This window comes from Mytilus californianus, unplaced genomic scaffold (genome assembly GCF_021869535.1).
Source record: "Mytilus californianus isolate M0D057914Y unplaced genomic scaffold, xbMytCali1.0.p SCAF_1, whole genome shotgun sequence".
Classification (NCBI taxonomy): domain Eukaryota; kingdom Metazoa; phylum Mollusca; class Bivalvia; order Mytilida; family Mytilidae; genus Mytilus; species Mytilus californianus.
In genome coordinates, this window is record NW_026262581.1 from 108,454,584 (window position 1) to 108,473,175 (window position 18,592).

The 18,592-nt window shown below is 31.5% G+C and overlaps 1 protein-coding gene across 21 annotated transcripts in view; it reads right to left on the reverse strand.

The window, feature by feature from the left end:
• LOC127729754 (filamin-A-like) overlaps positions 1-18,592 on the reverse strand; it is a 78,575-nt gene that overhangs the window by 37,138 nt on the left and 22,845 nt on the right. For 7 of the 21 annotated variants that reach the window (XM_052237639.1, XM_052237661.1, XM_052237630.1 and 4 more), the window contains exons 3-21: positions 17,649-17,900; positions 16,264-16,361; positions 15,237-15,503; positions 14,806-14,883; positions 14,117-14,279; positions 12,409-12,435; positions 9,758-9,970; positions 8,904-9,041; positions 8,266-8,529; positions 7,610-7,803; positions 7,098-7,355; positions 6,623-6,743; positions 6,052-6,276; positions 5,557-5,841; positions 4,267-4,551; positions 3,637-3,921; positions 2,717-3,001; positions 1,171-1,455; positions 122-406 (exon numbers count right to left, since the gene is read on the reverse strand). In XM_052237639.1, the coding sequence (XP_052093599.1) occupies positions 122-406; positions 1,171-1,455; positions 2,717-3,001; positions 3,637-3,921; positions 4,267-4,551; positions 5,557-5,841; positions 6,052-6,276; positions 6,623-6,743; positions 7,098-7,355; positions 7,610-7,803; positions 8,266-8,529; positions 8,904-9,041; positions 9,758-9,970; positions 12,409-12,435; positions 14,117-14,279; positions 14,806-14,883; positions 15,237-15,503; positions 16,264-16,361; positions 17,649-17,900 (4,008 nt within the window). Of the gene's footprint in view, positions 1-121; positions 407-1,170; positions 1,456-2,716; positions 3,002-3,636; positions 3,922-4,266; positions 4,552-5,556; positions 5,842-6,051; positions 6,277-6,622; positions 6,744-7,097; positions 7,356-7,609; positions 7,804-8,265; positions 8,530-8,903; positions 9,042-9,757; positions 9,971-12,408; positions 12,436-14,116; positions 14,280-14,805; positions 14,884-15,236; positions 15,504-15,743; positions 15,981-16,263; positions 16,362-17,648; positions 17,901-18,592 lie in introns of those variants that run through there. The other 14 variants (XM_052237643.1, XM_052237776.1, XM_052237763.1 and 11 more) reach the window with 12 other exon arrangements.

Genomic DNA, 18,592 nt, shown 5'->3' on the forward strand with positions numbered 1-18,592 from the left:
ACCTTTTTAGAACACCAATAAACAATCCAAATTATCTGATATTCTGAGCACAAGGATTTAATCACCATGATAATCTATTATGATGCCCTTCCTAAACATTCATGATGGTGATTTAACTTACGAGTATCAAGTCCAGTAACCTTGACCTTGCTAAGGTCAGCACCAGGTGTGACATTGACAGAAAATGGAGATTTCGGTACAACAGAACTTCCATAGGAGACATCAACTTTGTGTGGTCCAACTTCAGTTGGAACAAGTTGACCCATAAAACCTTCAGGGGTTTCTTTGAGAGGAATTTCAACTTTCTTTTTAGTGGGTGTTGTCATGGTAACCTTTGCAGGCCCATCAGATTTTCCAGCACTCTTTGTTAAAACAGCAATATCTCGTCTCTCATTTACTTTTATTGCTAAGAAAAGAAGAATTAACAGTACTAATTGATTCATATAAAATGGAATTAGTGGAATTTTATCTGAATTGCAAAGATGTTGTACTGGTTATCTTTGGAGATCAGTTACCATCACTTGACATTTAACACAATATCCAAGAGGGCCTGGTAAGCTCAGATGTGTGACTCCCATAATTACTCAAATTTGAAATTTCAATCTACATATCCCTTCAGTGCTATGAAGCAACTTTCTGTCAATTAAATTAAAAAAAAAAAAAAATAACCTATTAGCAACTTTCACAATATGCAAATGTATTTATATTTGTCTATTTAACTTTATATACCCTAACCCTTAAATCAGATATTTATGTAAAAACATCCTTGATTGTAATAGTCGTATTTTAACCAACAGTACAAGACCCTCATTTGAAGTAAAGGTCATTAAACACCTCTGAAGTAGTAATTTGTATCTACAAGCCTTTTTAGTAATGCACTTAAATGATTTATAATGTACTATCATTTTAGTCTCATTATTTTTTCTCACATAAATTAAAAGAAGAAATGAATGCAAAAATGTTCTGAAAATGACAGCCCATCAAATATAGAATAATAATTTCATCATTAGGAAAATCCGAAAGAAAGATTCAAACCCATTGAAATCTTTTAACTTTTAACTTGGGTATATCAATAGACATCCTTCTACACTGAAACCAAATGAAAATCCAATAACCATTTGAGCCTATGAAAATTTTATTCCGAATAAGCTCATGATTGTGGCAACTTACGAGTATCAAGGCCTGTAACCTTGACCTTGCTAAGGTCAGCACCAGGTGTGACATCTACAGAAAATGGAGATTTTGGTACTACAGAACTTCCATAGGAGACATCAACTTTGTGTGGTCCAACTTCAGTTGGAACAAGTTGACCCACATAACCTTCAGGGGTTTCTTTGAGAGGAATTTCAACTTTCTTTTTAGTGGGTGTTGTCATGGTAACCTTTGCAGGCCCATCAGATTTTCCAGCACTTTTTGTTAAAACAGCAATATCTCGTCTCTCATTTACTTTTATTGCTAAGAAAAGAAGAATTGAAAGTACTAATTGATTCATATAAAAATTCATAAGGGGTTCCATGGAACCCTACGTCTCGCCTGTGATTGCTGCTGTCAGTGTAAAAGTGTAATGTTGACTATAAAAGTGTGTTCATTTCTCAGTAAAATATGGAAAAACGTAAAATAAATGATTTGGAAATTTCACTCTGGATTCTGTATTTTGGTCATAAACAAGCTTCTGTCAAAATTTCATAAAATTCCATGAAGGTTTGACAAAGTAATTGATGTTTTTAAAAAAAACATTAACCTCAGACTGGACTTGAATGTTTACACCACAACCGACAGAATCTAGGATTGCTATGTCTCGCTTTCTTTATTTTGCAGGCTCCACAAAGATTGAATTACTGGAATTTTATCTGAAATGTTTGTGATTTGCAAAGAGATTGTACTGATTATCTTTGGAGTCAGTTACCATCAGCTGGCATTTAATGCAATGTCCGACAGGGCCAGGTAAGCTAAAACTGGGACTCCCATATTTCTTGAGATGTCAATTTACCTTAAGTATTGTATCCAGTAATTTCTATTAACCATTTTTCTAACAACTAAAAAAAACTTTGAAAAAAAGACATATCATCAACATTCACAATATCCAAACATATTTATATGGATTAAACCTTGTTTTTATATATCTTTATTCAACCATAAGAATATATGTAAAGGAAAAAATGTAAACTGAAAATTTTGATTACTAAAGTGTAATAGAAATTTTAAGTTGAGGGTCCTGTGCTAAAGACTCAAATGAGAAAAAAATAGAAATGAGAATGTCTTGTTTAATGTACAATATTTTATCCCACCTGAAATCAGATTTTATTTGCATCTTGACTGACAATGCAAGACCCTAATTGGAATAAAAGGTAATTACACACCTATGTAATCCTAGTTTGTATCTACAAGCCTTCGTTTTTAGTAACGCACAAAATTATTCATAATTATCTTACCATTATTTAAGTCTGACTATTTATCTCACAACAATTTAAATAAAAATCCAAATTTAAAATTGTTCTGAAAATGACAGCCCATCAAATATACAATAATAATTTCATCATTACAAAAATAAGAAAGAAGAGATTTAAAACCATTGAAACCTTTCTTACTTCTTATGAACTTGGTGGACTTATTTCAATAGCTTTCCTTCAATATACTGAAGCCAAATGAAACCAATCAACATGTGAACCTATGAAAGTTTTGTTCCAAATAAGCTCATGATAGTGCCAAAACTTACGAGTATCAAGTCCAGTAACCTTGACCTTGCTAAGGTCAATACCAGGTATGACATCAACAGAAAATGGAGATTTTGGTACAACAGAACTTCCATAGGAGACATCAACTTTGTGTGGTCCAACTTCAGTTGGAACAAGTTGACCCACATAACCTTCAGGGGTTTCTTTGAGAGGAATTTCAACTTTCTTTTTAGTGGGTGTTGTCATGGTAACCTTTGCAGGCCCATCAGATTTTCCAGCACTCTTTGTTATTACAGCAATATCTCGTCTCTCATTAACTTTTATTGCTAAGAAAGAAAACAGAATAAGGAAGTATCTTTCTTTAAAACAGATACAGATGCATGCATTAAATATTGAAAAATAGAATGCAAGTTCATTATAAAGTTTATACTCTAAGGTATATAGAGGAAATAAAATTCATTTAAAAAATAAAACAAGTAATTTCATTTGTCTTTCAAAAGTTTTATAGTAAAAATAATCAAGAAATAAGAAACCAAAAAGGAAAAAAAAATAACAAAGGAAAGGCTAAAACAGAACGGTCATACTAAATACACATGTAAAATTAGATGCATATACAAACTAAATACAAAATCTAACTAAAGCAACTAAAAATGAAAATAAAATAACTGGGAATAAGTAGGAATATCAGTCACGACCTGCCTCACAAAATAAATGTGTTGTGGCACATGTACCACTACAAATGAAGAAAACACAGACATTCAAATACAATACTTTTTTCAATGAAGCAAACACAAACATTCCAACATTTTAAACACATTCATGACAGCCTTGACAATGTAAACAGACAACACTTACAGAACAGACAATCAAAATGAACAAATAAAGGGGGGGGGACACTTTACAAGATATTTACAGAACATGATAAAGCAGACAACTTGACAGAACCACATGAGCAACTTACGAGTGTCAAGTCCAGTAACCTTGACTTTGCTAAGATCAGCACCAGGGGTGACATTGACAGTAAATGGAGATTTTGGAACTACAGAGCTGCCATAGGTAACATCAATTTTATGTGGTCCAACTTCTGTTGGGACAAGCTGGCCCTCAAAACCATCTGAACTAACTCTAACAGGGATTTCAAACCTCTTTTTAGAGGGTGTTGTCATGGTAACCTTTGCAGGCCCATTTGACTTTCCAGCACTCTTAGTAATGACTGCTATTTTTCTTTTCTCTCCAAGTTTTATTGCTGGGAAAAGAAACAATTGCAGCCATATAGAAAAGCTTCCGTTTCTTAACCCATTAAACCACAATTGTACAACAAGTATTTTGAAAAAGAAGAAAAAGATTAGAAGCTTAACAAAGCATTAATGTAATTTAACTAGTACATTCAACTACTTATATAGCAACTCAAAACCAGATTTTCTTTTTATTGCAACTCAGTTTTTACTTCTGTGCATACTTAAAACTTTTAAAATGACTTCTTTCAGTTTACTTTGTACTTCAAGCTGAACAAAATACTCTGATACATTGCATTCTTGTCTGTTAATGAAAATTTGCCTGGTTAAACACAACAAACATCATGCCGACTTACGAGTGTCAAGTCCTGTAACGGTGACCTTGCCAAGGTCAACGCCAGGTGTTACATCAACTGTAAATGGTGATTTAGGTACAACAGCACTTCCGTATGAGACATCAACAGTGTATTTTCCAACCTCTGTTGGGGTCAGGTTACCTACGTAACCTTCTGGGGTTTCTTTCAATGGGACCTCAACTTTCTTCTTAGATGGAGTTGTAGCTGTGACCTTAGCAGGTCCATCTGCTTTTCCAACGCCCTTGGTTATGACAGAAATTTCTCGTTTCTCATTGACTTTAATTGCTAAGAAGATAAGGATAGTTGGAAGATGTAGTATAAAAGAGAAGACAAGAACACTGCAAGGCTGATCTGATTATCAATTTAAAAAATTTCATTTGATAACAGAAAATTATTGGATTACTTCAGGTTTGAACAAACAAAAAGAAAATATTCATAAGTATATGTTAAAATCAATTTAATTTTGCTGCAAGTCAGCAAATAAGTAACTAAGTGAAATATCTGAACATTTTGAAACATCTGGAACATTTTATCCTTTTTATTTGAGAAAGGTTTCTTCATAGATTTTTGTCTATAAAATTGGTGAACATCAAAATATGCAGAAAAACTTCCAAAGTATGTTAATGTGAAATGATTCTTCCATGTTACACATGTATGTGTGTTCAAAGACAAGATTAAATGGTAACAAAGAAAGATTTAAATTGATTAGTTGGATTAAAAATTCAGCACTTGATATATGGGGTAAACAGCTTAATTTTATCCAAACTTATTACTTTTCATGTTCTCTTGGTCAAACACAAATTCTGATATAAAGGCTGATTTCATAAATTTATACTGGACAACTCCAATGGATTTCCTCAAACTTAACATGAACATCTCAAACAAAATTACCATGTTTCATGATATGGAAAAAATGCAAGTCAAGATAAAAAAAAATCATTTGTGAAAACTTTTACTCTTCTGTCCAAAGCATATTGCAAACTTAGAAATTTAAACATCAATATAATCAACATCTTCAATTCCCAGTCCTGCTTCCTTGTTAAAGGTAACATGGTAATAGCACTAAAGATGAGTTTACAATCTTCCAACAGTAATAGAGTTGAAATAAAACTCTATCCTTAATCCTGGATCATAACTTCTTTATCTAAGATTCAGGACTGCAGCTTAGAATTATATAAATATAGTTATCACACAAAGAATCAAATCATACACAGTTTGTTAGAAAACTGACGCTTGGGTAAAATATCTGAAATAAACATGCATATTCATAAGGGCAGCAGACCCACTTACGTGTGTCAAGTCCTACAACCTTGACCTTGCTGAGGTCAATAGAGGATGTGACATTAACAGTAAATGGCGACTTGGGTACAACAAAACTGCCATATGTCACTTCAATTATGTGTGGCCCAGCTTCAGTAGGGATGAGCTGGCCTTTGTGTATCTCCATACTTTCTTTAACAAGGATGTTAACCTTTTTTTTACTAGGTGTTGTCATGGTAACTTTGACTGGTCCATCTGCTTTACCTACACCCTTGGTGATTACTGAAATATCTCTCTTCTCACCAAGTTTGATTGCTGGGGAAAAACATGAAGGGCAATGAGCATGCAAGACTCAATCTTCAATTATCAAAAAGGAAGAAATCTTAAATGGAAAACTAGTATAAAATATCAAAAAATGATATCCAGTATTCACAGCATATCAATAACTCTCCCCTCCCCCACTTTATCACAAATGAAGGAGTTCTTCATCAAAAGCACCATTCAATATAATAAAACATAACTTACGTGTATCAAGTCCAACAACCTTGACTTTGCTGAGGTCAATACTTGACTCAACATTGACCTTGATGGGACTCATAGGAATTTCTGAATTGGCAAAGAAGACAGACACAGTGTATGTTCCTGGGCTTGATGGTGTGTATTCTATCTTGAAGGTACCATCCTGGTTGTCAATGGTGTTGACAGGTACATCTTTACCCTGGGCGTCAGTCAATGCAATAGCAATATCCCCTATAAACAAATATTTTTAATTCAGTCACATTATATAGTAAAATAAAAATCATCTAGAAGAAACAAGATAATAATTGAAAATAAACTTGAAAACTGTTGTTAAAGAAATTATTCAATTGGATATACTAGAATTTTGTTGCTAAAGAAAGTTATCAAACCTTTTAACAAAAAATGTCTTTATTCAAATTTTAAGTAAACTATAAAGAAAGTACAAATCTTATGGAAAAAAAACGAAAATCCATAACTAGTTAATGATTGGAAAGTTTTGATCAAAAATGTTAATTTTTTCTGTGAACAAAAATCCTCTAAGAAAGACAACTCTTGTCATCTAAGTAAGATAACTCACCAGGTCCTGCTGCTTTACAGTCAACAATAAAGTAGGTGGTTTTAAATGTCTTGACACCTTTCTCAACACCTGGTCCATATACCTTAACATTAGCTGGGTTACTCACTTCTCCAACACTTACCTGAAACAAATGTCAAATTAAATTATTCAGCAAATAATTATTTGTTTTTATTTATTATTTGAAGAAATACTAAAGACAATTATTTAATTATAATACAGTTGTCAATAGAAAACACTTTGTTTCAACAAAAACAAAAACTGAATTCTCCATCAAGTTCAAACAAAATTAATAAAGGAATCAAAACACATCACCTGTAAAAATTTATTCATTTAATTCGCACGACTGAAAAAATTAGCAACTACACTTGTTTCTCATCAGCTGCACCGGTAATGTTTGAAGGTCAACATATTTTCAGGAAAAAAGGTTTGAAATAAAATAATACAATTCTGATCCTTAATAGCAGTTAATACTCACTCTGTATGGACTGTTAGGAATTTGTACACCACCCCATGTAATTGTGACAGTGTGTTTGGCCATCTTCTTTGGCATGTATTTACATGTGTATGTTCCATTCTTTTTGTCAACAACTTCAACGGTAACTGCTTTGTGTTGGTCATCTTCACACACTATCTTAAGTGGAGCTTTTCCAGCTTTACGTGCATCCACTGTAAATTCTGCCCATTTGTTTACTGTAACACCTGTCTTTGCTAAACCTGGACCCTCTGCAGTTACCTGCAAGTCAAAATATTAAAGCATTAAAACTGAAAAAAAATAATAAAAGATTGGAAAACTCTTATTACAGAAATGTGTTAATCACATCTTGAAAGTTCTGAAAACCCCTTTCTCTAATAAACAAACCTTTAAATCCTAAGCAATTAAATTCTATCAAATTGATGTGCTTGTGAGCACTGAGGAGGTCAAGAATACTGAAAATTTGTAAGCTGGTGTGATCTCACCAATGTTGAGAGATTCTACACATATCTAACCTTGGAAGCATCAAAAGCATTTGTAGCTGGTGTGATTTCAGCCATGTATGGAGATTCTGGTATATCCTCCTCATTACACAAGATATGGATGGCATATTCCCCTGGACTTGTGGGATAGTAAGTAACATCAGCTGATCCATCTCCGTTATCTTTACAATCAATTTTAGCTTCTGATGGTCCCTCAATAGAGAATCCTAGTAAAAACAAAAATATTATCTTTACAATCAATTTTAGCTTCTGGTGGTCCCTCAATAGAGAATCCTAGTAAAAACAAAAATATTATCTTTACAATCAATTTTTGCTTCTGAGGGCCCTCTATAGAGAATCCTAGTAAAAACAAAAATATTATCTTTACAATCAATTTTATTTTAGCTTCTGAGGGCCTTCAATAGAGAATCCTAGTAAAAACATAAACAAACCTTTAACTACATCCTTATCCAATATTGTTACAAAAATCTTCCTTAATGTTTCATACGTCGGACTTGAAAAATTACTTGCTTATCCAATCAGAAAGAAAGTTAACAACTTATTTTGATTAAAATATTAAAATAAAGATATTTCTTGTAAAAATTTTAAGAATCAAGAGGGAAACCTCCTATTCCTTATCATTGAAAATGTTTATCTTTATCCTAAAAGATAAAAAAATATATATTTACCTAAAGCTCCGACCTCTCCATTTGTTTCTACAGTAAACCTGGCTGGCTGGTTACATACTCCTCCTGTCAGACCGGGACCATAGGCCCTAATCTTACTGGTCTTTGTTGGACCTACGTCAACCTTAAATGGACTTTTTGTGATATGCTCAGCTCCAAATGTAATGTTGATGATATATTGGCCTTGTTTCATTGGTATATATGAGCATTCCCACACTCCTTCCTCAGTTTTGGATTTTTGAGGAATACATTTGATTTCTATACCACCTGTGATAAACAGAATTATGTTCAGTTACTGGAAAGTCATTTTACAGAATTTTTTATGATTAAATTCCACATTTATTTCTTTGGGTAGTAAAAGAAGATTATAGTTCATCTGTTGACCAAGATCATCAAAACTATTTCCGTGAAAAAAAAGAACTTATTCCAAGTTTCAAAAGTGTCAATAAAAAAATGTAAGTAAAAGTAGAAATAGGTAAATGAAAGGACTGTAAAATACAAACAAATCTTTTTTCACACCAATCTAATGAATTATGCCAAATCAACAAATTCCCTTTCTAAATATTCAATGCCAAACAATAACATAATGTGTTCAGACTTATCATTACACCTATTATGAATATCTAAATAGAAATATTTACCTGGACCAATGATCTGAACTTTAACCTCTGCATTTCCAGCTCCTTTAGTGTGTATTTTGAATGGAGCATTGTCCTTGACCCTAACTCCTCTTGGTTGGATACCACGACCGGTTGCATAACACATTTTAGCATTTGATGCTGAAAAATTGTATACTTGTTATATATATTATCATCTTTAAATGGTTATTTATGAATTGCATTATGAATTTTAAAACAGAAATAATTCTGTTCTTTACAATAGAAAACAGTGTCATAGATTCTATATATATGTAAAAATTAGGCTGTTCTTTTAAACTGCGAAAGATCAAATGTTGATAAAAAAGCTAAAAGCAATGCACATGGTTACACATTTACATCATTTTTTTAACTGGCAAATTCCTTTATCAATTTTATCACTAGAAAGTAGATTGTAAAAATATTATGAACATTGATGTTTTAAACTGCAAGAATTTCTGTAGTCTAAAACAATGTAAACTAGGATCTATGACACATTTTTTCAAATGGAAATTTTCCCTCTGGCAGCTTGATGTCTATTCTATTTTACGTGGATTTTTCTTTGTGTGTCTTGGAAATAGTGATTTTGACTGAGTATCCTTGTTCCCCATTTCTCTACTTAAGTAAGAGTTATCTCCCTGTTGGGCAAGTATTGATTATAAAACAAATGTTGACAGTATTATGGTTTTTTAATTTCTTAAACCTTAAATCTGTTTTCATTTGTTTCATTATATAACAACTTAATACATATAACCTTGTCCTGAAAAATATTCAATAAACCAAAATGGACAAGAAGCACAAAATCTAATCTTTTATTTAGACAGGGTAGGGTGCTGTAACCAGGATGCTGTTGTATTTACCTGCTCCAACACCCACACCAAATGGAGACTTAGGAATCTGTTGTCCAGCAAAGTAAACATTGACAGAATGTAATCCTGTTTCCAAAGCCACATATTCTACAAGGTAAATTCCCTCCTTCTCTTTTCCAGGAGCCAGGTTGATGCTTGGACGAATGGTGTCTTTACGACCATGTGGATCAAGAATAACAACGTCCACATTTCCTTTACCGGCTTCTGCAAATAAATTGAAAAATCTCAAATCTCAAATATTGGTCAAACAAAATAATTAATAGAACTTTCAAAAACCAAATCAAAGACGAAGTATCCACAAATGAAATCTTGAGTCATGCTAAATTTTCATATGTTGAAGTAATGAAGATCAATAATACTATGTTTTATGCAGTAACTGTGTTTTGAAAATTAATAAAAATCAGGTTTGTAATAATTCTAATGCAGTTATAAATAATTATTTCCATACAAAAGTAAGACTAGCATTTGCAACCTAATGTTCCTAGCTATCATTTAATCAAATACAATCTACCGTTCATATTTCATTTTTTACCTTTAAAACTAAAAAGAAATAAATACCTACTGCAATAATCATCTTTTTTACTTTACTTTTAATACTTTTTTAAATATATCACATTATATCCTTTGAAATTGAATAAGAAAATGAAGACTTTTCCTATTGCCACAAATTGCAACATTTCTTAATAAATCTTGAAAATCTAGTATAGAAAGTAGACAAGTAGACTAAATCCCACATCTTACTGTGTACATTGTATTACATGTATATATATAAAAAAATATACAATGAAATATAAATCTTAAAAAAAGATATAAAATATAAAGTATGGTATATGTGAATTGAATGAAGTATAACATGGAATGTTCTTTGTATTATATCCAGTTGAAATGGTGAGTGTCATTCCAGACTAAAAGCCAGACCTTCAGTGGAAAGGATTACTCAAAACGAATTGCATGAAGCAAAACATTTCAGACAAATGACATCCCTTTTCTTTGTAACATCGTCATTTTAATGAAACATTCAATTGAAGTAAACAAGTAATAAAAGAGATTTGAAAATAAACAGATAAACAGTTCAGAAAATATGCTATCCTAAGTAAGATGACATAGTTTTGTATTAATTGTAATATAAGCCTAGGGAGCTGCATTTCTATTAAGAGTGTCTTTGAAAATAGATTTATGAAGATTTGAACTGTTAAAATAAGCTAGATTAAGATGCACTAAAAGTTAAAGTTTTTGGTAATTTAGTCTGCAAAACAGTCTGTTTTTAATCTTGAGAAAATATCCCAAAGTTAAAACTTAAAACAAGAGAACACACAGATCAAAAATTTCTATGTTGCCAAAAGAAATATTTCAGTGTAGACTCAAAACTATCAAACTTAACAGGTGAAATATGTTGTTTCTGTCTGATTCAAAGAAAGCTTTGATAAGAAGTTCAACAGAAAGGTTAAAGGAGGTGTCTTTTTGAGCACTGGAGCTTATATTAATACAAATACATGTACATTTAAATAATTTTCAAAACTGTACTATTTTCCATAAAAAATGGAAAAGAAAGATGTTACAACAGAGGACTGCAGAAGTTAACGAAGTACATGTGAATGACTTACCACATCAACAATTGACACATAGAATGGCTGCATGACAGAGACAGACAGTGACAGAAACAAGACAAAGTATGTGACAGAAACAAGACAAAGTATGTGACAGAAACAAGACAAAGTATGTGACAGAAACAAGACAAAGTATGTGCCAAAACAGTCAAGACAAAAATAAATCTCATTTAATGATTGGTAATTCATTTAAATACTTCTTTTCAATATAACAAGTATAAATTTATTCCACTGAACCTCTTTTTTTAAGGTTTTAGTTAAAAGAAAATTTAATTCTTCAGATTAAAATTTGTTAACTCTTATTAAAACAAACCATAGACACTGTGTAAATAGTGAGACATAGAATATATAAGATGAATATAGAATTTCTGTAAGGTTCTTTTACTAGTTTGTGTTTGTACTGGCTGATATAAATCAGATATTAACAATACAGGATGTGTAAAAAGCCTTTTATAAGTAATGCAAAAAATTTTCTTTTGATGTTTATTTAACACATATCAAAGCCAAAGTTAACTATCCTTTAAAAACCAACAGTTTAAAGCAAAAAGTTCAAATATGTTTCTTATCAATGATCTAGAAAAAATAAAGCACTTATAGTGGTATTGAAAGTATTTACCTTGAATTTACAGAACACTATATTTTACAGAAAATATTTAAATAACTGCATATTTTCCAAAGCCAAATAAAATATTTTCTATTTTTTCTCATAGTTTGTCCAATTGCTTTTTTATTAATTAAAATACTTCAACCTTTTGAGTTTGGCAACATTTTTACTTTTAACTATAAATCTTACAACTTTCATCAAGTTTTTTTCTTTAATTTTTGAAAAAAAGCCATTGAAGTATTATCATAAGTAATACATTGTGCATTGTGCATTGCATTGTAGAGAATCCAAACAATGAAACTAGTAAAAGAACATCCTCCACCATATATCTGTGCAGAGTGAAGCATAAAGCTTAGTGAATGATATGCATGGATTAAGGTAGAAACAAATGGAATGAAGGAGGAAAGAATAGGTCTCCTCGATGTACTCACCCTTTTTAGGTATTGGTGCTCCAGAATCTATTAAATTAATTTAGGAAAGCAAGGGTGTTATAATTAAAACTTCAACCATTTAATAAATTATAACTTCCCATACAGATTCTTCCAGGGAAACAGCAATTTTAGTATTATTTTGTTGAAAATGATTTTACATTGATAGTTATGGAGTAACTTGCTTCTTAAATCAGTTATCTAAGGTATTTTAAAAAATTCCCTGGAAAAAATCTTGTACACCAAAACAAAACATTATGAAGCATAATATATATATAGATATCCAAACAGCATAAAAAACTGGTGAAAAACTGGTACAGCAAATTCATGGACACTGAATCTACCTCTGCAGAAATTGAAACCTGATTCTTACTAATTGAACAACATTATAACAAGTTAGTACACTAATCAAACTCTTTTAAGTTATGATAAAACTGCTCAAACACAAGACTATATACTAAAAGCTTAAATTACTCTTCAAACAACAATCTATACTAATATAATGCCATAAAAAATATCTGGTTCTCATACATTTGAAAACAATCGGCTGCTGCTTTTATTCATCGAGAAAAAAATGAATGCAAAAAGAAAAAAACTTGAGTGCTTGGATTTCTTACCAATTTTTATAATCATAATAATCAAAGGGAGATTAATCTTAAAGAAAAAATTAGGGGAATTCATTACATCTAAATAAAGTCGGTCTCCAAACTTAGTTTTGGAATTAAATCATCTTCTTTGTTTTTATGACTGTTAAGGATACATCTGATACTTAACTTTCAAGTAAAATTGGATCTTTTGAAATCTACAGTCTACACTGTGAAAAAAACAGTTAGTGTTTGGTGGAACTTAGACATAAAATCATTGTCGAAAATACGTAAATTTGATGCCATCTTCAAACCTCATTTATTCAGTATCTGAGAACCAAATAATTAATATAACATGGATTCACTGGCATCCAATTTACATTTAAAATTTCCTGTTAAAACCTTATAAAATCTTTTTCAAGTGAACATCATCTTCTTTGCAAAAATATTTAGAAATTTATATTTGGTAAGTGTTGCAAAACCTTACTACTAAAAAATAAATAATAATGAAGAACCAAATATTATTTTGTGGAATGGCCTGCAAGCCAAACAATGTATACATGTTTATGAAATGTGTGTGAATTCAAGAATACCAGTGATGTATTTGAAGAGTTGCCACTTCGATTGGGAATCTGACTATTGCAGTGTTACAGGTAACACAGAGTGGAGCCAATGAAACAATTTTATGACCATCTTATCCAAACTTAATAGTTGCAAGTCTCCAAATACAGTACTGTTATTCCTATTCTAATGCAATACTAGTAAAGGTTCAAAATTTTAAATATGCTGTCAGTGTGAACTCTGAGCAACATTGTTGCCAATGACCCTCAACATGGAATTGAAGGCTGGCAGCATCCAATCAAGTGGCCTTTTGTATTGCATTAGAAAACTACTTATAAAATGATCAAATAATAAAGGGAAGGGATCAGTTCAATAAAAGCTGTTTGGAAGTAAAATTTGTATTTGCCAATGACTACCTGGTATATGAATTAATAAAACTAAAACCAAACCAAGTATAACAATCTTGCTAACTATCATAAAATCCTATACATTTTCTATCCCTAAACATTTTTTCTGCATTTCAATAACAACACATTCAAAAGAGGCAAGATTCAAACAATACATACTTTTGGTGAACACTTCAAAGTATGTTCTCTTTGAAGCAACGACTCCAGTTTTCTCAATACCAGGTCCAGAGGCAGTGACTTTTGAGGCATCACCAGCTGCTCCTTCAACTTTGACCTTGAATGGACTCTTGTTGACTTCTTTAGCACCAAATTTAATGATGACCTAACAATACAATCACAATTTTACAGTTAACTTTTGATGTACTGGTATTTGGTATCATTTATATCAATATAATAATTTCCTTTCATGTTTGATATGATAAACATTTTTATGTTAGGTTTATTGGGGTCCTTTTTTGGGGTATGGGGGAGGAGGGGGGCTTATTTGTCCAAAAATCTCATTGGTAGACAAAATCAATATCATACCCAAACTAATGTAAATGGCAATATTTATAACAATTGTGTTCTTATATTTTTTTGTGATTATCTCCCTTTCCCCACTAACAATGTTATGGTTAAATAAATTTTTCAATCCAACTGAAAAAAGCCATATTGAGAGTAAAGGTCATTCCAAACTTTATTACAGTTGGATCAGAGTTTGATGTAAATGACAGGAAACTTTCTGAAAAGACAGACTATTTTGGAAAAATGTAGTGTTGATTAATGGAAAAATTGTAGTGGGGACTAAATAATAATTAATAGGATTTCAAGCTCTATTGTTTCATTACATAAATAATTATGCATATTACCTTATATTCTCCCTCTGTGCTGGGTACATATACACAGGAGTATGTCATGTTTCTGTCTTTATTATCAACAACTTCACACTGGAACATAAAATTATATGCTATTTATACATATGAAAATCAACTACCAGCACTAAATTTATTTGTTTGAATCAATATGATTTGAAATTGAATTCATGTATACATGTTCTTCTTTCTAAATATTTTGAATGTTGAGTATTTTGTAAAAGCTATCTAACTGATTTTAAATTTCTATCAGCTTCTTTTTTTCTGTTTACAAAATTGTGTTTTCCATACATATAAATCTACAAAAATTAAGAGACTTTGCAATGTTCAAAAGGCTATATGAAAACATATTTACCATAAACAATCATAAAATAGATAATGATTCTTTTAACTTATTAATTTTGAAGCTATAGTGAACACGTCGTTACCTGTTCTTTTTGGCCTTTAGGATTCAATACTGTGATCTCTAAAGATCCTGAACCAGCAGAGAATGTTTCCACGGTAAATCTGGCAGGAGCTCCGACCTGGTTACCCTTAGGCTCCAGACCTGGACCATAGGCTCTTACACGATTTGGGTTCAGTTTTGGACGGAGTGGTGCTCCTGGCTTCAGTTTAGCCTTGGGGAACTGTGCAAGGTATGTCATCATGGACATTTCATCAATTTTAGGGTTGGTCATTTCATCTGGTTTTATGAGCTATAACAGAATTATAAAGGAAATTAGTTAAATTGAAACAATTCAATAGCACACATTTGAGATTAGCTTGCAGTAGTCAAATCTAATATTTTTTAATGATTGGCACATACAAAATTTATTCATAAACAAATGATTTTTTTTGTCATCACACTACCATATTTTGACTTTGAAAATAGCAGAACTTTTACAGTACAAGCATGTGTAGATCAAAACCTTTAGTGAGGTACATGATAAACTTACATCAAATCCCCCCTCTTCCTCTTCCTCCTTCTCCTCAGTCCAAATCCATTGTTCCTCTTTTTTAGACTCCTGGGATTCAGCCATTTTGATTTGCTTAACACACACTTATCAGCAAAATATTTATGCCTTTTTATGACCCTTAATAATTTAATATTATAAACTTTAAACAATCATGGTTGTTTTATATCCCCAACTGTTTGCTTTGAAATGACAAAGTAACATCCATGTATCAGATAATAAGACAGACTGAGGTATAAAGATTGTCAAGAACATACTTCATAGTCACTTGTGATGTTCTTTCCTGACCCTGACTACTCATCCACAATTCTACGCCGCGTGAACCATTATGCAATATTTCATATCAAGCCAGTTGATACGCAATATATTGTACCTTCAACTACAATCCATGGAAAGAAGTATACATTTTGATTTCATACGACACAAAATAAAGATGCGATGTAACTGGATAGATTATTTTGTATCTAAGCTTTCTATTAACATTGATTATAGAGTTTCATACCTGTGGAACATCAAGCCATTTCTCAGCAGCATCCATGGCCTCTTTGGCATTTTTCTTGGCATTCTTGGGATCCCAGTCCTCCCAGTCTGGGCACAAACCTGAAAAAAGAAAAACCATATATATCTATATACCAGTATATTAATAGGTATGGAAACCAATATTTCATATTCCAACAGGAATGTATTCATCTTCCCTAGACATGGTCAATGATTTGTTATTTGCTCTACACATTAACCAAGGCCCTCTTTGTTTCTTTTACACAATGATGTGATTGTTACATGCAAGTAAAGATAGGGTGAATGATATCAAATAAACCAAACTCAAACATATAGCAGGGCTCATTAGAAACAAAATTCAAACAACAAATCCTAAAAACAGGAAAAACATGATCTCAAAAACTATATGATATTTCTCAATTCCTGATTTCAGAATATTTCTAATCAGTGAACAACACCCAAAATAATACAAATTAAAACAATGGTGTTTTTTTTCATAGATGCACACTTAAAATATTCATAGTTTGTAAAAAAAAGTTAATACTGACTTCATCATCTATCTGAATGCTTCCTGAAAGAACTAATATGAAGTCTGCAATCTGGCGTTCATTAATGGCCCAAGGATAATGTCATTTGTATTTCCTTAAGGCCTTGATTCATTTATTGGTTTTCAGTATTAACATAATAGTTTGGTATAGCATTTCAAAAGTCCTGTATCTATTCCATTCATCATGTTCAAAGTCATGCTAACCCTTTTTGTCATTATTGTTTACCCCCAAATGTAAGATTCAGGGTAGGATAATTGAAATCAAGGACAATTTGTTCAAGCTAAGCTACACTGTATCATCATAGTATGAAATAAGTTTGACCTGTCTATATTTGGTACTTAGTTAAAGAGGATGAAGATGAATTCAAAAACCACTGAACCGTATTTAATTTACCAAAATACCAAAACATCTGAATAATTAACAGTGATATTTTGAAATCTGATGTTTTTTAATGATTCATATTTCTAAGCTTAAGGCACATAACCTTGGTTTTTGTTGTGATACTGGAATTATTTTGCAATGCATTTTTTTATTTATTTCTCCTGGCATTCAAATTTATTTAATGCAGGGCTTAATATATATTTGAAATTCTGTTTTCTCTAAACAACTTTTTTAAAGCCTTGTTATGTATCATAAATGTTTTTGTATGTCATATTATAATTGTTTATGTTCATTGCCTCTTGTGGGTCTTTTTAAAAAAGTATTGGTTTTGTATTGTATGACTGGAAATGTGATTTATTGATTCACACTCCCTGAGTAGTCTGGAGACATCTGGTTACTCAATGACAGGTATCATTTGTTTTATTTTCATTTTTGCAGTTATGGTTCTATCTTAACCTACCTGGTCCAACAGCATCAACCAAAGCACCGATGGCTTTACCATTGTTCCAGTCATTGTTGAAGTTCTTGATAGGAATATCTGGTACTTTACTTTGTACCCAGTTGAGCAATCTTTGTTTGGGTGTTGGGCCACCTTCCTGGGGTCCTGGCTCTTCGCCTTCCCACATTGGCATGGAGATTGAGTAATGTAAAATAAGGGTCCATATCAACCCAAGGATGAGCTTCAAATTACTATCTACAATGTCTGAAGAATCTGAAATGAAAAAAAATATAGGTATATGTATATGCACCGTTTAAGGAGAAGTTTTTCTTTTTTCAATACAGTGATAATTTATTTTCAATGTACATATAATCATGTAAAACATTCATTTTTCTATTACAAACATGCAAATAACCTGTATACTTTAAGGCTAGGTTGTATTGATGTAGTAAAAGTGAATCATTGAAATACAAGCAAAATGCACTTGATTTTATATGATTATTATTTTAGAATAATCATAATAGCCTCTTACTTCAATTACAAAACAATAACACTAGACCTTACATTAAAAGGTTAAAGTTCAAATTAGTTTAGACATATACTGTCTATTTATTTGTCTGGTACTTGTCCAATATCAATATTTATATAATGTTTCAGCTTTACTATGAGTAATTTCATACAAAGGGAGAAAACTCTAACCACCTTCTTTAGACGTGTATATCAAGGTAATCTTGTTGACATTAATTCACATTTTAATGCACTTAATAAATGCCATATTTACAATGTGACTCAATTAGGGTTTGTTATTTGTGAAGTATTAACTTACATAATAACAGTATGATAAATAGTTTAAACCTTCCTTTTTTAAATGGCAAAACAAAAGGCTGACAGGATTGCCTTGATTGTAAGTGTCTCAGAGATTGAAAGATCTGCATAGCCTTGAGGAATAGAAGGTGTTGTTTGAA